Source organism: Phyllostomus hastatus, unplaced genomic scaffold (genome assembly GCF_019186645.2).
Source record: "Phyllostomus hastatus isolate PE091 unplaced genomic scaffold, TTU_PhHast_1.1 phas_scaffold_78, whole genome shotgun sequence".
Lineage (NCBI taxonomy): Eukaryota > Metazoa > Chordata > Mammalia > Chiroptera > Phyllostomidae > Phyllostomus > Phyllostomus hastatus.
In genome coordinates, this window is record NW_025334041.1 from 47,442,565 (window position 1) to 47,464,952 (window position 22,388).

The 22,388-nt window shown below is 38.6% G+C and overlaps 1 protein-coding gene across 2 annotated transcripts in view; it reads right to left on the minus strand.

The window, feature by feature from the left end:
- The window catches only part of PUS7 (pseudouridine synthase 7), a 63,009-nt gene that overhangs the window by 35,542 nt on the left and 5,079 nt on the right, over nt 1-22,388 (minus strand). For both annotated transcript variants that reach the window (XM_045828839.1, XM_045828840.1), the window contains 6 exons: nt 16,627-17,059; nt 12,639-12,723; nt 12,404-12,505; nt 11,825-11,969; nt 4,930-5,041; nt 2,979-3,056 (listed from right to left, as the gene is read on the minus strand). In XM_045828839.1, the coding sequence (XP_045684795.1) occupies nt 2,979-3,056; nt 4,930-5,041; nt 11,825-11,969; nt 12,404-12,505; nt 12,639-12,723; nt 16,627-17,059 (955 nt within the window). The remainder of the gene's footprint in view (nt 1-2,978; nt 3,057-4,929; nt 5,042-11,824; nt 11,970-12,403; nt 12,506-12,638; nt 12,724-16,626; nt 17,060-22,388) is intronic.

Consider the following 22,388-nt stretch of genomic DNA (forward strand, 5'->3'; position numbering starts at 1 on the left):
GACACACCTGGTGGCTTACCAAGAAGAGAAATAAATAGCTCCACACTTCAAATATTAAAAAATTTCACATGATATAATGCAATATAAATTAATGAGGTACCTAAATTAGTGAGGTGCCTTGAAAAAACTTTTATCCTCACCCAAGAACATTTTCATTTCCTTTTTTAAGGAAGAGAGAGAACGTCTGACATGTGAGAGACACACGGATTGGATGCCTCACACACACCCATACTGGGGATTGTAGCACCCAAGCCTGGACTGGGGAAGAAACTGCAACCTAGGCATATGTCCTGACCGGGCATCAAACCTACAACCTTTTGGTTAGGGGACGATGCTCCAACCATTGAGCCTCACTGGCCAGGACAATGAGGTGCTTATTTTTGACCTTCAAATTAGCAAATGGTTTTTTTAAAAAAGGCATAACACATGCTTGGTAGAATTCTGAAGAAGCAGAATAAAGACGATAGGTACTACCTTTCTACAGGGCAATGAGGCTTTGCTATCAAAAACCTAAAACCTGAAATTTCACACTCCCTTTAAATCAGTAATTCCATTGCTAATATTATCTTAATGAAGTTATCACAGATATGTGCAAAAATTCACCTACTAATGTATGTCTGCCATGGAATTGCTTATAATAGTGAGAAATGGGAAACAATGTAAACATTAAAAAACAAAATAATATATCAGGAGATTTAAAACAGGCGATATATCCATATATTTAAATATCTTTTGTGATATGAGTATGTTTTTATTAACAGGGAAGGAGATGCATTATTTACTGCTCACAAAAAAGGAACGCACTTTTTATAAATATTTTGGTTTACACAGAAGAAAAGAGTCCCCACAAAAAATATACCAAGCTATGAGCAAGGCAATCTCTGAGGAAGTACAATTACAGAAGACCTTGCATTTTTTACCTGGTTTCTTCTGTGCTGAAAACAAAACTAACTAACTTAAGTTTTAATTTGGGTGAAAAATTCACAGAGCCAGCCCCAAAGGACAAGAGTCGACTACAAAACAATTTTAGATACTAATGGGAAAGCAACAACCTTCTTGTCCCACAGAGTATAGAAAGCTTCAGGACACTGTCATTCCCCACCAGTCTTCAGTTTCTGGCCAGCTTGGCCCCTTTCCCACAGAGGCTAATTCAAATCTTCACACTCTTTTCCAGTTCCCTTCTCCACTCCTGCCCCCTTCATTCTCATCAGATGACTCCACATTCCCTGCTTCCCAGGAGGAAAAGAGATTAGGTAGGAAGATAGGAGTACCATCACCTTCAGGTGTTTCCTCCTGCTCTTTCAAACACATCTAGATTTGCACACACCACTAGTAAGTCCAGGAGAGACTCACTCTGCTTTACTACTAACCATACTACTGCCCCAAGGTCAAGGAACAAAAAGACTGGAAAACCCATTATGATGCAATCAGGAGCTCAACCCTGACATTATTTCCAATGAGTCAGAAAAAGCAATGGGAAAGAAGTCAGACTGTAGGCAATTGGGGGGTAAGGAGGAAATGCCACTTTGAATTCATTAAGAAAAGACGGGAATTATGAATAAAGATGTGTATTTAAATGGGTATAGCAAGCAGATTTTATTTTTCATTGTAGGATAATTAACATAAGGAAAACTGTACATATTAAATGTACAAGCTTTAATACGCAAATAGGCCCATGAAAACACGACCACATTCAAGATAATGAACATAGGCATCATCCCCAAGCTTCCTCCTGCCCTTTCTTTCTTCCTCCCAGCATTCCTTACCTCAGGGGTGCACTTCGGTGAAAGCCTGAGTCTGTCTGACGCCACAGAGCTGAATTCATCCTTTCCCGGTTACCTTCACTAAACTGGTTCAGACACCAGTGCTCCCTCCTCAGAATGTGGCAATATTCCCAAGATCTCCAGTTTCACCGACACTGCTTTACCCACAACTCATAAACACTGCTGCACTGCTTAGATCAAGGTCAAGTCCAACATCTTCAACATGACCTACAGGGCACTTCAGAATCTGGATCCTGTTTACCCCTCAGGCCTTATTTCTTGCCGGTGCTCCCACACAGCTATAAAGTACTTGCAGGTACCAAATACGTTATACTTCCCAATTCCTTTCCAGTGTCTTTTCACAGGCCGTTTTCTCAGTCTGGAACAATCCTAGGCCTGTGCCAGCCACAGGGAACTCCCACTCATCCTTCCAGACCAGTGGTTCTCAACCAGGCACAATTTGCCCTTCAAGTGAAAATGCCAACGCCTGGAAACATTTCTGTTTGTCACAACCAGGTGGCAGGGGGGATGCTACTGACATCTAGTGGGTAGAGCACAGCCAGAGCTGCTGCTCAATGTCCTACAAGGCACAGGATGGCTCCCACAATAGAATTAACGTAGCCCAAACGTTAAAGTAAAGAGAGTGAGAAGCCCTGCTCTAGATTAAAACTCTAGCATCCCATTTTCTGTGAAAGCCTTCCCTGGCTGCCCCCCACCCAACAATGAGTCCCATGCTTTGTTGTGAGACTTATTTCAATACCATGAATATACCTCTCTTTCAGTATGGATCGCACTGTGTGGGAAGTTCTGAATTACTTGTCTGCTCTATTAAATAACAGCTTCAGAAGCAGAGACCATCTTTTTCATAGTGTATTTCCAGTGTGTGACAAAAGAGCTCATTCACTGTTGTGTAATCAAATTTTATATAACTTATATTTAATAATGAATGAACAAAAGAGAGAAAAACACTATTCTTTTGGCTCTACCACAAAAAACCCTGAATAATTACAAAAATAATAAAAACCTGTTTAATGTAAAAAACACTAGGAAATATAAATAAGCAAGAAGAAAAAACAAACAGAAAAACAATTTTTAAATAGGCAGAGGCACCATCTAAAGACTGAAGAGATACACTCCACAAAGTAAATTTGAGAGCTCTGAAAGGTGGTCCTGGGATTTCTGTAGTATGAACCCCAACACATACTTTTTACTTACTTGAGAACAGCAATCTCTTGAACAGTAATGGCCCTTTTATCTTTGGTTCCCATGTAGGAGAATATGTTTGGCTTGACTCTGGAAAGATAAAAACAAGACGATCTGAAGTTATATACCACTAGGAAATAATATTTTTCATAATTTAAGACTCAAAATATACTTAAAATCATAATAAATATAATAAAGAGAATTTAAAAATGTGTCCAGTAAAACATAATTAATATGCAAGATAAGAAGGTAAATGATGCCTGAACAGCCCTTGCTGGTGTGGCTCAGTGGATTGAGTGCTGGCCTGTGAACAAGAGGGTTGCTGGTTGGATTCCTAGTCAGGGCACATGCCTGAGTTGCGGGCCAGGTTCCCAGTAGTGGGTGTGTGAGAGGCAACTGATGGGCCAATGATGCCTGAACAACTACCTTCTTGGCGGTGCTCAACTTAGAGCATTTGTGGCTCTAAGTCCATAATGTGCTGCTCAAAGACTTGACTAGCCAATGACAGAAATGAAATAATGTTCCTCCTACTGATTGTATGGGGTGTATGAGATCACATAACTGTGAAGGTAAAGAAAAACTCATTCTAGATATATAATGTCCCACTGTGAAAATTTTGTATCTTTAATTTTTAAAAAATTAATAATGACATGATCTTTCTATAAATACATGGTATATATTTATATAAAAAAGCCAAGTGCTAAAACAGGTATCTAAATAGTTTAGCTATGAAGATTTAAGTCAGCTAATTTACTAGGATATATTTTATAAAAACTGCTCCACACTAACAGGAAAAACCAGAAAAGACTTCTTGAGCTCTGAGCCATCCTCAGCCCAGGTCTCAGAGGAACTCCCTCTACAACTGTCTACAACTCCCATCAGGAACGGTCTATTCTCCCAGGCTCAGGTACAGAGAAGGCACCACCAACTCTCCCCCTGAGAGCTAGCAACTAGGATGAAATAAAGTGTTACCAAACAGGACACAGTCTCCTATGGGCTCCTATGTTTCCCCCCATATTTGTATGTTGATGCTCTGACCCCCAGTACTTCTGAATGCAATTGCATTTGAAGACAGAGCCTGTGAAGAGGTGAAGAAATTAAAATGAGGCCGTTAGGATGGATCCTCATTTAATCTGACTGGTGTTCTAGGAAGAGGAGGAAATCTGGACACACAGAGAGACTCCAGGGACACATGACAAGAGAAAAGGCCACGTAAGGACACAGAAAGAAGGCAGCCACCTGCCAAGGGAAAAAAAAAAAACCACCCAAACCTATAATACTTCAATCTTGAGACTTCTAGCCTCCAGAACTGTGAGAAAATTAGTTTGTTAAGTCATCTAGTCTGCAGTATTTTGTCATGGCAGCCACAACAAATGGACGCACTGTGTAGCACATTTAAACAGGGTTAAATATATGCCAGAAAGCGAATCTGTATTGCATAGAGATTTGCTGTGGTGCCTATACCCATTTCTAAACAAAACCAAAATTCTTTAGCACCTGTTCCATTCTGAGACCCAATCTCTGCTATATTTGCATCTCTGATGAGAAAATCTCAGACAACTGTAATTGAACAATAAAATAATTTAAAAAAGAGAGAGAGAATATCTGACTGGTCTCTGGTTTTCAGTCTAGTCAATCTCCTTACAGTTCAGTAAAGCAAACCTGTGCAGCCAAATCACAGTTCAGGCTTTCAAGGAAAAAAGTTAATTTTTATGTTTAGTTGAATTGACTGGTTACTCTCTACTACATGTGAACTACTGACTTACAGAATTTCACTTTAAATCACTGGCAATATGCAAGGAGGTTAAAAACATTGATTCACCTACTGTCTAAGAAAACTATAATCGGGAAGCATATTTGCTATCTGTTTGCCTATTTTCCTTCTCCTTTTTCATTAGCATGTAAAGAGGAAAATAAATGTCTGTGTTTTGATTTTCTACAGGCACAAGAATAAGATACTAACCTTAAATATTTGGACAGTACATTAATAGCATCCATGGTGTCTTTGTTTTCCTTGTATAGTACAAAGTGGCAGTAACTTCCCCTAGATTTTGGCCAAGAATGTTTTCTTGGATCTTAAAAACAAAAAAAATGAATGTTATATACATTGCAATAAAAGTTATCTCAGTGTTTCCTTATGAAACCTTACAAGCTTATTTTTTGCTGGAGAACCTTTAAGTGAGAGATTAGATCTAGTCTGACAAGAAATACAGGTCAAGTGGTTACAGCTGTGTGCACTACAGGTATTCAACTCTTTGTGATTAGATACTTAACAACACTGTCTGTATTTAAAATCAAAAACTGAATGCAGATGGTGTGATAAGACTAAGACTAACCAATCAGCAGTCTTCACAAAGAAACCCAGAGGAATCCACCACTGCCTAGCCGAGTTGTGTTACAAGCACATGTCTGATGGGTGGGCACCCTGCTCCCCAGCACACATGCCGTCCAGAGGGAACCGTAGTCATGCTGGGCGCTGCGGTCGTGCTTCGCATCCCCAGGTGCTCGCATGTACAGGACGTACAGGACCGATTCCTTAGACGGGCTGGGGGTGAAACTTGTAAGGAATTGCCTCAGTGACACATTTAGATTTTCCAAAGGCTAATACATCACAAAGTATTTAGTACTTTGGTTTTCAGAGCCAGCAGCTGGCATTCAAGACCTAATTGTCATTCTTGGGGAAAGGAAATGTTAAACATTAAGCCAGATTAAGTGTCAACTTTTGAGCCACTGTTACTTAGCTTGTTCAACTTTCTGGAAACTGACCAACATTTCAAGACTTTGGAGAACCTGACTTTTAAAACTTCTTTTAAACGAATATTTTAATTATCCTATAATATAGAAACATATTTAAACAATATTAAGATTTAGACACTTAAGCTGCCCAAAGGGTGTTTCAAAAAATCAGCACTTTGGGAAAAACATGTAAGGCACAACTGCACTTCCCAGACACTGCAGAGTAACCTTCGTAAACCCTGGGCGACACACAGCTGCAGCTGTTCTTTGAACACATCTACTTTACTTGATTTCTGTCACTCCATGAAAGAAAAACTTTAAGAAGCATTTCACATAATCCCTAGAAAAGTCTTCTTTTAAAAATGTTCCTTTGTCTTTGTCCCTAAAATAATCCATTAGCATGAATTCATGCATCCATCTTCAGAAACATAAAAAACTTCTAGTACTGAAGTTACTTCTAGTACCAAAGCTACAATGTAAAGAACAAATGAATCAATACAACATCTGGGAAAACTGCCAGGGCACAAATGCTTAGTGAACTGCTTTTTCTTTCTAATATATATGAATGTGAGTCTTTTCTGTTTTGGACAGAAAAGTATTACAGGTATTTCTTTGGCTCTTGGTGTGAATTCCTCACAACTCATCCTCAGAAAATTGTGAATAGGAATATTATTTTTGGTTTCCCTTCCAGCTCACTACAGTTCAGCAAAGTTGTCTACACTTGGTGCTTGTGACAAAAATCATTGGCATTTCATTTTATCTACATGAAACACCAACTGCTCTTACCTGCTGTAGGTCTGACCTCTGTCCAAATGCACAGCATAAAGAGCACAAGAGAGCAATGTTTAATTTATAATAATATTAAAGTGCTTTAGAGGTGAACATGCAAATGACCGCATGGAAAGTTTCTACCAAGGACTTCTACAGCACCTGGTAGAATGTAGTGGGTTAACAGCCATGTAGACATTAACAATGGAATGTCGCAGAGGCAAACATTGAACAAGGAGAAAACTCACCTAAGGTACAATCTTCCTGTCTTAATCCCACACAATGGCATGTCAGCTCATCCTCAAAGCTGCACTGCCTCTACCCACCAGATGAAGCAAAAGGTTCAAGACTGGATGCAAAATGCTTCCCTACGGAGATTTGTGCTCTTAAATATGGGAGAATATGTACCAAAATGCTCTTGGTGATTAACTTTTGATGGTGAGACTGCAAGTAATTATTGTTTAGCTTTGTATTTTATGACTTGCCTATACTGAGTTATAAAGATTTTTTATTTGAAAAAAATTGAAGTTATTATGGAAAACAGCTCTTGAACCAATAGATTCAAAAGAGATTTAAGAGATGATTTAGCCCTGGGTGGTATGGCTCAGTGGATTGAGTGCTGACCTGTAGACCAAAGGGTCGCCGGTTCAATTCCCAGTCATGGCACAGCCTGGGTTGCTGGCCAGGTCCCCAGCAGGGGGCATGAGACAGGCAACCACACATTGATCTTTCTCTCCCTCTCTTTCTCCCTCCTTCCCCCGCTCTCTAAAAATACATAAAATCTTTAAAAAAGAGAGATGATTTAAAAGACTTATCCACTGAATGCAATGTTCTTACCTTGTTTGTATCATTATTTGAACAAGTATGTAAAAGACACTTTTGAGATAATCAGGGAAAAACTGAACATGCACTGGGTATAAGATATTAAGAACTTGTTGATTTTGTTAGATGTGATAATAGCTTATGGTTACAGTACTTATCTATTAGATACATACTTAAGTATTTATGAGTGAAATGAAGTGCTGTGTAGAACTTTCTTTAAAGCATTCCAATAAGAACAAAAAGTGAGAGGAACAGATCAGACAAAATCAACAGAATATTAATAATCTTGAAGACAAATGATGGGTCCAGTGGAGTCAATATACTACTTCCTTCATTTATGTGTATATCTGAAAGTGTCCATAATAGAAAAGTTAAAAAAATACTTGTGGTCAAAGTTGAAACATACCTACGTTTTCCCTTAACTACCCCATCTGTACATGTATAATAAACTATAATGGCAAGAAATAAATGAAGCCAGAAGATTAAAAAAAAACTAAATGCTATGAACTATGACAACCGAGTATGAGTTTTGGCTCACAGGCATGCATCTTTTATTAGCAAATCCAAGCACTGAGCATGCATACAGTTACCTCCTCTGCAAATAACAAACACAAAGATTCTTTCTCTAAATGTACTCATTATACAAAATAGTACGCACTGATTAACAGAAGAAAATCTGAGTCTCAGCTTCTTTTGGGTAGTTTAACTTTATCAACTCCAGTCCTTAGAATGCTAAAATAGCATATGTGTATAGCTTCACAATTTGAGTGAATTTAAAATAACTTTCAGACATTTTTGAGACACAATGATTTAAAGCTAATACAAAGGATTCTCAGGCTGAGATAATAGGAAGCAGCCTTTTGATGGTTTGCTATGGCAGCCCCAGTCTAGCAGAAATAGAAATCAAGTAAAAGACATGTTCAGGAATATTCATGTACCGCAGACAGAGACCCTTCATGAATAAGGAAGGAAAAAATGTTTGTAGCTCAAGAAAGATGACAGGATTGGGGTAGCATGCAGAACATTCTTTCCTCCTTATTCCAGGCCATTTCCACTGCTGCGCACTGCACACCAACCTTTCAGCTTTCCTGCCAAGGATCCTGCCCCATCCTCAATCTCTCCTCCCAGAATTTTCACCCTCCCTCTGCACTCTTTCCCATCAGTATATCAATATGCTTAGGGCACTCTGAAAGTCTCCCTCTTCTTAACCATGTTCCTTTCCTCTCTCCTCCACTTTATAGCTTATTTGTTAAAGCAGTATGACTGTATTCTGCTGTGTATAATGTGCTCCTGTGTATAATGCACACCCACATTTTATGCACACTATACACAGGATTATTATACCCATCACCATACCCATGGTATTAATCATTATACCCATGTATAATGTGCATCCTTATTTTTCCCTCAAAAAATTGAGCAAAAGAGTGCACATTATACACAGAAAAATCCGCTATTTACTGCTTTTCACCTCAACTGACAGTAAAAACTGGTTTCCAGTCTTATTCCCCTGAAACTGCCCTGGCGGACATTGATGATTTCCATGTTGCTAAAAGCTAATGGACATGTTTGAGTTCTATTTTGCTGGACCTATCTGTAATGTTTTCCACTGCTAACCACTCTGGTTACTAGAATTTCCTCTTCCTGTGATTCCATAACACTAGTCTCTCCCAGAGAGTTCCCTTTTTATCTATCTGGCTCTTCCTCTTGAATCTATATGGATCCCCAGCCCCAGGTATAGGGGATCCATAGAGAGGACTCCCTATACCTGGGAACCATTCATTTCAGAGCCTCTACACATCACACGGCACAGTTTTGTTTTTTTCACTTAAGTCTTTAAAAAGAAGTTCTTAGAGGTATTTGTAATTTTCATTATCTATCTCAAAACATAAATCAATTTACCTGATTAGGTGGCTTATTACATGATAATTTTTTATCATTATCATTACATGATAATTTCAGAAAAATACTCTACATATGCTTTGGTAGGTAAATCAATGTGCCCTGTCTATCAGACTGGATTAACATATAAGATAACATTTTAAGTTAAAATAATTGATAATTTGTAATGTTGGGGCACCATGATATGGAATCTACTATGCCTATGTTTTAGGATGCATGGCTCTATTTGAGAAAACAATTTATATCAGGGTTTGGTAGTAAAGGCACTCCAAAAACATTACAAATTTAGATTAGCAATGAAGATGTAAAAGCTAACTAATTCAAATTCCAGGCAAGGTGGTCCAGCAAAAGAAGCTGTCACTGGTATCAGGTTATATTTGCAGGGACTTACAAACAAGTCTCTGTTTACCAGCTCTCCTCACTCTTCCAATGGTGTTTCTTTCAAGCCACTCTCAGCTCATGGGTGGGGGTCCAGGTCTGTAAAGGATGGTTGCTGGCTCTCAAGAGCCTATCTGAGTCCATGAGGAGGTGGGAGAGAAGGGCTCAGATGGCAGGCCTCTACTCCCCCTTTACTAAATTCCACAAGAGGTTTAGATCTCGGTGCAAGCGTTGATCCAGTCTGACCTGCCCTCCTGCTTCTTTTTAAGTGAGAAATTCATATTTTACTGTAGATGTGCAAAGGGAAATGGGGAGGGGTTGTGTATGTCACACAGAGCTCAGCATCTCATTTGGAAATTCTTAAGGGAATTAAATGGTGGGTATGGCATAAGCTCAGAAAATGTAGATATAGACAGAACATGAGAGATCTGATGCCACTTGCTTGAGAAGAAAGGGTGAGAAAACTGTAATGGCCACTTTAACCTACAAGTACCCTAACTCCTTTCCCTGAAGATCACAAAACCTGACATCCTCTAAAAAATAATGATCAACTGCAAGAGGTAAGTACTCAAAAACAATGCAGGTTTTATCTTTCCAATCTACTTCCTAATGATCACACTCAGCAGAACAAGGTCCTGCCTTTTCTTCTTGCCTTTGCAACAGGGTGACTGACCAGCATGTACTGCCTCTCCACAGGGAACATCCCCCAAGCAGCCCTTCTCAACCTGGGTTCCAAGGCACTTTATTATATGGCTACAGTAGAGGTAGATATTCTACATCTGAAATAGTTACCAGCTATATGACAATCTTGGGGAAATGAAAAGCAGTCACTCAGATCATTTTGCACTGGGCTTAATTCCCTTGAACAACTCTGGCTGAAGAAAGACTGTGAAGGTAATATTTTACACTATGATTCAGGATCAAAGAAACATTCAGTGACCAAGCCATTTGTGGATTTGGAAGTAATTGACAACACATTCACTACAAGTACTTCCAGGTCATTTCATACACTTTTCTTTTTGGTGTCCACTGAGAAATGGCCTCCAATCTCCACCTTCTTCTCCCCACCTGCTCGAGGTTTCTCATTTCTATGTCACCATCCATACTTACTGACTTCACTACATATTTTCCAAGGCACAGCTAAACCTTATTTCTGCCCTCTCATTTCACTAGAACCATAGTTAAAAACAATAAAGCTCTCATCCATTCACTGCATTAACCTAAGGGAATGTGACAAAGCATTAATGCTTTGAACAGCCTTTTTTTAAATATAGTCTTAGAGTTTTGTCCTAACAAATATATCGAGAAGCAATGCTTCACTAATAGGAGCCATTACCAGTAGGGGAAGAGGGTGAGGAAGTAACTTTTTCCTACTGTAATTTTTATTAAAATTTTATCTGCTGACTTGACAAGTAAAAGAAGAAAAATTATCTAATCTTTTTAAGGTTATATGCAACTACATATTTTCATGGCTGTAGAAAACATATTAGAACATAAATAGAGATTTATAGACCACACACTCATTTCAAATGAATGATATGCAACAAAAAATGGGCTTGGTTGGGCAAAGGGGCTTTTTCCTACATATTCCATGCTTTTTGTAAGTGAGTGAAGAAGATGCTCACAGTGGGAAAACAGCATGTCTTTCAATACAGGGGCTTTGCCAAAAGTGTACTACTGAGGTGACAGCAGGTTCTGTCCATCTGAAAGTTTCCTGTTCTTCATTAAGAACACAGAAGGAGTGGATTGAACACGGGCTGCGAACCAGGCATCGCAGGTTCGATTCCCAGTCAGGGCACATGCTTGGGTTGTAGGCCACAGCCCCCAGCAACCGCATGTTGATATCTCTCTCCCCCCCCCCCCCTAAAAATAAATAAATAAAATCTTTAAAAAAAAAAAAAAGAACACAGAAGGAGCAATATCTGTGCATTTTCTTCTTGAATTGCCCCTCAGCCCACTGTGCTCTTCAGGGGACACATCAAATTCCTAAGACGCTCTCTCAGCACCACTGCAATTTCAACAAATTGTTACTCACATAAAAGACATAACGTCCCTCTCAGACAGACATTCTGTAGGATTGCTTTGGCATCTAAAATGATATTATTCACCTTCTTTGAAGGAGTGTCATGATCAACATCCTTTTCTGAACAGCAAAGGAGGCCTTGAATATGACCAGGTGAGGAAAATGGTTAGCGGGATCTGCCTCTCAAGATCGCCCGACAAAAGAAAGGCCAGGTCACTCACACACTTACTTGCCAGAGCCTTTTTCCCAGCTGCATGGTAGGCTACAATATATTTCTTTCCCTCTCTATCCTCTGTTTTTGTCTCTAATCCTGGAAACAGACATTTAATTGCTTGATGGATGATGGTTCTTTTCTCTTTGGTGTCCTCAACAACCTATTAAAAACACAGATCATTACGTCACTTGTTTCTTTTTACTTCTGAATTTTTAGATTTAAACATCTAAAACATCATTCCACGGGGCAGCACCTCTGCTTGCCAGGCTGTGGATGTTGCTGTGGATGTCATTTTCCAGGAGACACTGTATGAATAACAGACACTACAAGGTTTAAAACAATTGATTTCTTTGTTGACTTGTGGGCATATGAAACATTTTTTAAAAACCACTTTTTTTTGGCCATAGCTTATATGGATGCTAGTTACCAGTCACTGATTAAAAACATTTTTTAATGCAATGCCCTTTTAGATCAAATAGGACAGTATCATCCTTTTGTTAACTACTACAATGTTTTCAACAGACACTAACATCTACCCAAAAAGGGGCAATGAAAACCCTATAAAACCTTTGCACATATTTCTGTACTATTTACCTCAATGGCAACACTGGTTTCCTTATTTACAAAAAGCTGAAGCTCTTCTAAACGCTGCTTTTCTTCGGCTGTCAAAACTGTAAATACATCTTCTGAAGGATCCTTTAAAATAACCATAAAAGCTCCCAGTGAGTCTCACACAGAATTCAAGACTTTAAAGCTCTGTATTTCAATGATCTCTAAAAGATGCTATCTTTATACAGAAGGTGACTTTTGCTGGAGAGCTGGCCCCTACCTCCTCATCCACAGGGATGGACAAGTCATCCAAATGGCTGATGCGTCCATCTTTTCCTATTTCATGAACAACGAAGTCAGAGTATCTGATGAAAAGAAAACACAAATTCTCACAGCATTAACATTTTTGTTTCCTGTTAATTTCAGGGAAAAGTTTAGCAAAAGTAAGGATTACTATTGTGCAAAACAAGAAATTCTTTTAAAAAAGTTTTCAATGCAGAGTTATTATTTCTGGCTTCTTAATGAATTTTGAGCCACACCTTAGTTTTGTATCAGAATATGAAGACTCTCTGATACTTTAATATCCACTACACCAACAGATAAGATTATCTAGATGGAAAGTCAACAAAGAAACATCAGCCTTAAATTATACATTAAAACTGATAGACTTAATATTTACAGAACTTTCCATCCTAGAACTGGCACAATACCCATTGTTTCCAAGTGCGCAAGGAATATTCTCAGAGATGGACCATATTTGGGACAAAAAACGAGTCTCAGTAAGTTTAAGAAGACAAATCATATCAAGCATCCTTTTTGTATAAATTGTATGAAACTAGAAATCAACAGTGAGAAGAAAGCTGGGAAAATCACAAATATGTGGAATTTAAACAACATGCTACTGAATAACTACTGGGTCAAGGAAGAAGTAAAAGAAGAAATCAAAAGATACACAGACATAAATAAAAATGAAAATATGACATCCCCCAAATCTTTGAGATACAGCAAAAGTGGTGCTAAGAGGGAAGTTCACAGCAATATAGGTCTGTCTCAAGAAACAAGAAAAATCTCAAACAATCCAACATTATACCTTAAGGAACTAGAAAAATGAGAACAAATAAAGCCCAAAGTCAGGAGAAAGAAGGAAATAAAAATCAGAGGGAAAATAAATGAAATAAAAAACTAAAAGACAATAGAAAATACCAATGAAATGAAGAGCTGTTTCTTTGAAAAGATAAACAAAATTGACCAATCTTTAGCTAGACTCACTAATGAAAAAAAAAGAAGACTCAAAGAAAGTAAAAAATGAAAGTGGAAAAATTACAATGGATACCACAGAAGTACAAAGGATCATACAAGAATACTGTGAAAGGCTACACGCCACCAATCTACAAGAAATGGACAAATTCTTAGAATCATGCAAACTTTCTAGACTGAATCATTAAGAAATAGAAAACCTCAACAGACCAATTCTACTAAGGAAACTAAAACAGGAATAAAAAAACCTCCTCAAAAACAAAAGTCTAGGACCAGAAGGCTACCCTGGTGAATTCTACTAAACATTCAAAGAAAATTTAATACCTATCCTTCTCAAACTCCTATAAAAAACTGAAGAGAAGGAAATGCTTCCTAACTCATTTTACAAGGCCAACATTACCCTGACACCAGAATCAAGCAAGGATAACACACAAAAAAGGAAAACTACAGTATCTCTGATAAACATACAGATGCAAAAATTCTCAACAAAATACTAGCAAATCAAATATAAGAATACATTAAAAGCTTCATAGGCTGTGATCAAGTGAAATTTATTCTCTGGACACAAGAATGGTTTAATCATTCTCAAATCAATAAATATGATACACCACATTAACAAAATGAAGGGTAAAAATCAAATGATCAGCTCAGATGTAGAAAAAGCATTTGACAAGATAAAGTATCCATTTATGATAAACATTCTCAATAAAATGGATAGAGGAAATTATCTTAACATAATAAAGGCTGTATGTGACAACCACACAGCCATCATCATACTCAACAGTGAAAAACTGAAAGCTTTTCCTCTAAGGTCAGGCACAGGACAAGGATCACTCCTGCCACTTTTGTTCAATGTAGTACTGGAAGACGTGGCCAAAGCAATTAGGCAAATTGGAAATGAAGAAGTAAAACTGTCACTACTTTCAAATGACATTTTATATATTGAAAATCCCAAAGACTATACCCAAAACTATTAGAAACAATAAACAAATACAGTAATGTTATAGGATACAAACTCAACATAGAAAAATCTGTTGTTGCTATATACTAAGAACTATCAGAAAAAAATGAAAAAAAAAATTCCATTTACAATTGCAACAAAAAGAATAAAATACCTAACAATAAACTTAACAAAGCAGGTGAAAGACCTGTATGCTAAAAACTACCAGACACTGTTGAAAAAAACTGACGACACAAAGAAATGGAAAGATATTTCATGTTCATGGATTGGAAGAATTAACATTGTAGAAACATCCATATTACCTAAAGCAATCTAAAGATTCAATGCAATCCCCATCAAAATTCCTATGGCATTTTTCTCACAAATAGAACAAAAATCCTAAAACTTCTGAGGAACCACAAAAAAACATAAATAGTAAAAGTAATACTGAGAAAAAAAGAACAAAGCCAGAGATGTTACACTCCCCAATTTCACACTCCAGTACAAAGCTACAGTATTCAAAGCAGTGCAGTACTGGCATAAAACCAGACACACAGACCGATGGAACAGAATGGAGAGCCCAGAAATAAACTCACACTTTATAGACAACTGATTTATGACAAAGGAACCAAGAACATACAACAGAGAAAGGAAAGTCTTCAATAAATGGTGCTGGGAAAACTGGATATATGCAAGGGAATAAAACTAGACCACTATCTTATACCATACTAAAAAAGGAACTCAAAATGAATTAAATACTGGAATGTAAGACCTAAATCATTTAAAATATATATAGAACGAAATATAGGCATTAGCATCTGGACAATGCTTTCAGTGGTATTTTTGTGAATTTGACTCCAAAGGCATGAAAAACAAAACAAAAATAAACAAATGGGACTACATTCTTTTGCACAGCAAAAAAATCCATCAACAAAACAAAAAGGCAACCCACCAAATGGGAGTAGATGTTTGCAAAAAATATTTTGATATGGGGTTAATATCCAAACTACATAAAGAATCATGTAAAACACACACACACACACCCCGATTAAGAGATGGGCAGAGGGTCTGAATAGACACTTTTCTGAGGAAGACATACAGATGGCCAACAGGCACATGAAAAGATGTTTAGCTTCACTAATTAGGGAAATGAAAATGAAAATCACAATGAGATATCACTTTACACCCGTCAGAATGGCTATTATCAAAAACACAAGAAATAACAAGTGTTAGAAAGGTTGTGGAGAAAAGGGAACCCTTGTGTATTGTTTGTGGGAATGTAAATTAGTGTAGCCACCCTGGCTGGTGTGGCTCAGTTGGTTGGGTGTCGTCCTGCAAAGCAAAAGTTTGCCAGTTTGATTCCTAGTCAGGGCACATGCCTGGGTTGTGGGCCAGGTCCCTGGTTGGGGTGTGAGCAAGAGGCAACCATTAAATGTTTCTCTCTCACAGTGATGTCACCCTCTCTAAATAAATAAGTAAGCAAGCAAATAAACAAACAAATAAATAAATAAATAAATAAAATCTTTTTAAAAATTAGTGCAGCCATTATGGAAAACAGTATGCAGGTTCCTCAAAAAATTAAGAACAGAACTACCATGTGATCCAGCAATTCCTTCTTGGGGTATTTATCTGAAGAATAATAAAACACTGACTTGAAAAGATGTATGTACTCCATGTTCACTGCAGTATTATTTACAGTAGATAAGACATGGAAACAACCTAAGTGTCCACACTGACAGATGACTGGTAAAGAAGATGTGGTACATATATATAATGGAGTACTACTCAGCCACAAAAAAAGAGGAAATACTGCCACTCACAACATGTATACATCTTAAGGGTATTATGCTAAATGAAATAAGTCAGACAGAAAAAGACCAAAACTGTATGGATTCACTCATTTTATCTTTAAATGATGCCATGTACTCATTTAGGCAGCTTTCCTCATCCTTTTTGACCATCCATGAAATTAATCCTTGGGAACAGACAGCTAAACAGAAGACTATACTGCTAATTTTTTCCCTAAAGAATGAATATAACTAAAGTAACTTTGTACATAAACTAAAAATACCTTTCTTTTAAGATTCCTGAGAATCCCTGATGAGAGCTTACAAACTTGGTGATCCCAACATCAAGTTCAGTGAGTCCATGCTTCATCATGTCTGCAAAACTCTCAGTCTCCTCCTCCTCATCACCTTCTTCTGAAAAGCCATCTTCCTCCTCCTCTTCCTCTTCTTCCAACTGGGCATCAGAATTGTTTATACTCTTCCCAGCACTTACAGCTTCAGATCGCCCAGGCACATTTTCACAGCTGGGTGTAGAGTTCTTTTCTAGCCCATCCTGACTTTTGGTCAGACAGCATTCTGAGACCTTCTGTCTTTTTGCCTCCTCGGCTGGGGCCAGACTGTCATTATCTTCAACAGCATGGGACCCACGTTTCAGTGACACACCAGTCATTTCTGTCATCTCCATTTTTAAGACTCCAAGAACACATTTAAGAAAACCTTTTAGGAAGACAGAATAGGGAAGTAACAATCACTTCTATAAATACGTGTTTACAAGGGTTTCAGCAAACCAAAATACAGTTAACATTGTTCCCAGGGTCCTAAAAATCATTTATTAAAATAACTCTTCCCAGTGTTTACCTTTGATGGCATAGAAAAATGGCAGAATGCTTCTGCAAAAAATTCGGAAACGCGCATCAAAAGCCTCAAAGATATGTATGCCCTTTGCCACAGAAATACTACTTTCAGGATGTATCTTAAGAAAATTAAGAAAGTGGTTAAAGTTTTAGCAATAAGGATACTCACCTCAGTGCTTTTATATTAACAAAAACCCAGGAACAATAATGCCTTAGGCATATGAACTAAACAATGTGTAGAAGCCGTGTAAACAATATGCAGGAACTGGGAAAAGTGGTACTTCTAGAAGAGGGCATAAGTGGCTGGGGACAACAGGGAGACCTACTGAACACCACAGTTGCACTGCCTGTACCACCTGTATTTTGTCGCATGTTGTTATTTTCCTCTCAAAAAACTGATTGAGAATAGTGTGTAAATACATTTACTAACATAAAACTATTATATACCATATTTTTTTAAAAGGCAAAGGGAATACGGAGTTGATTAATGGGTCCAGAGTTGCAGTTCTGGAAGGTGAAAAAAGAGCTCTGATACTGGTTTCACAACAATGTGAGTGGACTTGACACTATTGAACTGTGCAATTAAAAATGGTTAAGATGATGTTATACCAGGTTTGATGTTATAACATACAAAACACCAAGTTTGTATGTTATGTGTATTTTGCCACAATAAAAAACAGATTATCATTTAACTGGCCTGTACACAATGTGCTGAGAAAAAAATCTAACAAGCTGCTCACTTCCAAGTACAGAGTAGCTTAAGAAAGGGGTTACCTGTGTCAATGAAAGCCAATACATTTATCTGAGACCGCAGATGCCTAATTTGATCTTTTTTGATGCTGTTGATAAAATAAGAATAAAGGTTTTTCCTGTATTAATTATATAGGGAGATACTAAAATGAATATACTAACAAACTTAGTAAACATAGTCATAAATAATGTAAATGAGCAGAAATTAATAATCTATTTCTCTAAGGCTTGGTTAGCAAGGAATCCACCTACAAAAGTATCTACAGCATAATAATAATGATATTGAACTAAAATTTAAGAACCCATATTTAACCTTGTATTTTTAAAAATTGTGTCAAAAATCAAGAATGGAAAGAAATGTAGAGAAAAAGACAAATACTACATGCTAAAAGTAAAAGAAACAAGGATCATAATGGCTACACTAAACAGGAGAAAAGATACAGAAAAATGTTAGTAAATGCAATTACTTTTGAAAGACAAAAAAATTAAATAAAGAAAATGGAAGAAACCAAGAAACTGGAACAGAAGACCAAAACCAGATGCACAAAATTATCTCTAATTCAAGTAAGAAAACATTTATTCTTTATTTATTCTAAGCAAGTAAAAAGAATGCTGGCTTATAAAATGTTAGTGCTATTTCATTCTCACTTTATATCAGCAAAGCTGCCCTCACAGAGCTTGCACACCAGCAAGGGAGACAGAAGAGGTCCAGGGCTTGCTTGGACTATGGAACACACACACAACCTCAGGCAATGCTGGAGGCAACAGTGTCAGAGGAGACAGTCCTTCTAATGGAAGTCAAGAAATGAATACCTGAGCAAAATTCTTAGGAATGAGTAAGGCTGTGGAAAAGGGGAAGGAGGCTGTTGGGGGAAGAGGGCACTGGCTATGCCAAGGCATGGAGGAATGGGGGGCATGGAGCTCTGGAAGAACCCAAGGAGCTCATAACACATTGTGAAGGTACCGCACACAAGGAGTTTGGAGTTAAAGCAACAGAGTGGCTGGAAGCCACACCAGGCTGAATGGAGGAAAGCACATTCTGAAAATCAAACAACCACTAGATTCATGACTTAGAAAGATTTTGTGGTACCCTTTGAGGAAAAACTGGGGTTAGGCTGGAAGACTAGGTAATAGGGTTGAGCTGTAATCAAGGCAATAAATCAGTACAACCTGATCTAAGGCAGAGAAAGGAGGGGTGCACTCAGGAGGTGCTAGGAAGAGGACTAGATGACAAATATGGACAGAAAAAAGAAATACATCAGGATGACTTGGGGTTTCTGCCTTGGGAACATGAAAGAACATGGGGACCCCAGGAAGAGGAGCAGGTGGTGGAAGAAGACAAGCCCACTTACAGTCCTGTGGTGTTGCAGGTATGCAGGGGACATCCAAGAAATGTCCTGCAGCCAGTCACTACATTAGGTCACACAGACTTTTACCCAAAAGCCTCTAACAGTCCCCACAATGATACAAAGTCTTCAGCTGGCATGACAAGATCTACCAGGGCATCCTGATACCCTTCCAGCAAACTGAATCCTCAGCAGAGAGGAAAGCACAAGCAGTAACAGCCACATCTGCACTTGGCTCAGGGACTTTATACTCAGCTGGAGGTCTTCCTCCTCCCCAGTATGCAGAAAATTATTCATCAGGCTCCTTCTCAATAACCCAATCAACAGCTATAAGCCCTGGTGGAAACACCAATTATTTCCTCTGCAGAGAGCCGCTTCATCCTCCTGCTCCAGTACTGACCATCACCCAATGCCACATACCGTTATCCTCCACCTGCCTCCATCAGGCCTAGCCCCAAAAAGTGTCCATTTCCTGTCTGACTGTTCACATATTCTCCAATGAAAGGTCCTCTATACCCATCTCAGATCACCCTGGTGTCTCACCTGTCCTTCAAGACTCATCTGAAGACCACAAGCCCTGACTCTCATATATTCCTGTGTATTAACTCCATGTCTTCCCATTTTACCTCTCTTCATTTACATTACCCATGCAGGTGCCTGAGTACTGTATTTCTCCCTCACCCATTTTCTAGCCATGTAACTGGTCCAGGTAAATTGGTAACTTCTCCAAGACACTGTTCTTCAGCTGTAAAATGGGAATGACAGGTACTTCAAAGGACTGTCATGAAGATTAAATAAGATGATAAACATGGAGTGGCTAGAAGAGTAGGAACTCAATAAACACTAGTCCCCTTTCCTCCCTCAAGAAGTCTGCAGATTCTTTGACGTATTATTTCTTTTGTACATGACAGAGAATCCAGCACAGTGTAACAAGCATCAATAGATATTCGGCAGAATTCCTGAAATAAGTGTCAAAATGATTCCCCATATACAGAGATCAAGGCACATTAAGTACCAAATCCTTAATGAAACAGTGGCCCTGGGCAATAACCATCAATGTCCACTAACATCACAAAAGAAAAACAGCCAGACATTGTGTGCCCCTGAAAACACTTGCTATTATTTATGAAATATTTTTACTGATTGAAACTATGCAGTGGGTGCACAATTCAGTGTGCAGATGATGCTGAATTGTACACTCGAAACCTGTATGGTTTTGTGGACCGATGTCACTCCAATAAATTCAATTTTTTAAAAAGAAACTCTATGTTTAACTACTAGTTTAGATAGCACACAGAGACAGGAGATGTTAAATGCTACCATGGGAAGCAATTGGCAAAATTCTGAATGTGAGAAATTACAAGGACAAAGCCACAGTTCCTTCAACTAATAAATAGCAAAGGGGAAAAAAAGGGGAACCCACAGATAAATCTACAAAGAAATGTAATGGTGGGTCCTTCTTTGGATCCTGAGTTAGGTAAACCAACTGTTATGAGACACCAGGGACCTATACCGAGGGGGATACCCGACGGCAGTAGCAGTACTGTCGACTTTTTAAGGTGAAGCGTTATTGTGGCTACACTTAAAAACAGAATCCTTATGTTTAGAGACACAAACTGAGCTATTTATAGTTGAAAAGATATGAAGTCTGGAATTTGCTTCAGAATAATTTATCAGTGGTGAATGGAAGCAGAATGGCTGCAGATTTGAAACAAGATTGGCCATGAGTTGGTAACTGTTCAAACTGAGTGATGAGAATATGGGGGTGGGGGGTCATTACATCAATCTCTCTATATTTTGTTTGATATTTTTTATAATAAAAAATAAAAGTACAAAGTATAAACAGATGTACAAACTATTCTATTCTGATCAAACCAATTTTTTTTGGTTCTACTGCTCCCTCTCTCCCATCACCTGCTCTTCAAATGTATTGAGATGTCCAGTCCCAAGACACCACCTCTTCCACCTTTACTTCCTCGTTCAAATGCCCAAATTTCAGTAACTCAACACTCTTGCTCACTAGCCCTGCTCCATGACCCTTGCCAAACTTCAACCAAGTACCCATCCGACTGTCTGTGTCTGTACTCCTAACTGCTGCTGGAGGAAATCTCGCCACGCCAGGGGAGTTCCTATCTTATGGCAGCCCTCCATGCTGCCTGGCCCTCCCTAGTCAGCAAGGTCCATTTCCAGTCCTGTTTGCTATTTACAAAGAAAACAGGGATGTTCTGGCAGATATACCTCCCTCTAGAATATTCATAATGAGGAAGGATAGTAAGAAGCTAGAATTCATTGACAAGTAGAATGGGGAAACTGAGAAAGACAGTTACACAGCTGAGCAACTTACAGCCAGATAATAAATTGCAAAGTTTTACCTTCCCTAACCAAGGTGACTTAGAAACAAATGGTTTACACATCCCAGACCATGCAGGGGGGAGATCCATCTTGGTACTGAAGCCTCTTCACATTCTTTGGAGGTGAAACAGACCAGAGAATGATTAGACCGCTCTATACACTCATTTTGATGAATCAGCATATCAAAGACACACCTAAAAAGCTGAATATGCTTTTGAGATCTTCCCCTGAGACCTCCCCCTAAAATTCCAGCCTTTAGAAAATAGATAAAAACCCTAAAGACAAAGGACCCAGTGTGCTCACAATCTCTGGAGCACACTCATGCCTTCCCCTACCCTTTTTTCTTTAGAGATGTATCTTTGCGTACAAAGATGTGTAAGCTTTCTCCTACACTCTAATACTTCCCAGGAGACCTGCAACCAGGAGAGCAGCAGCACTGGCAGCTCATCCCAGGTTAACCCCCTGAAAATGTCTCCAGGAGCCCTCCTTCTGCCTCTGTAACTTGTTTCCTGAGTCCATGAAGCCTTGCTGGCTCACTTCTTCTGCCTCTGTGACTTTTTAAAGAGCCAAGGTGGCCTCACCTCAGCTCACTCCTGTGTTATGATCTTGCCTCTTCCCTCTTACACCCTTCCTGTGTTTCACTGTCCCCAGCTTTAATAACTGCACTCTCAGAACCACCTGGACTCATGTTGTGAAATCTCTCCTGCATGAGTCAACCCCACCCCCCTGCCCCCGACATTCCAG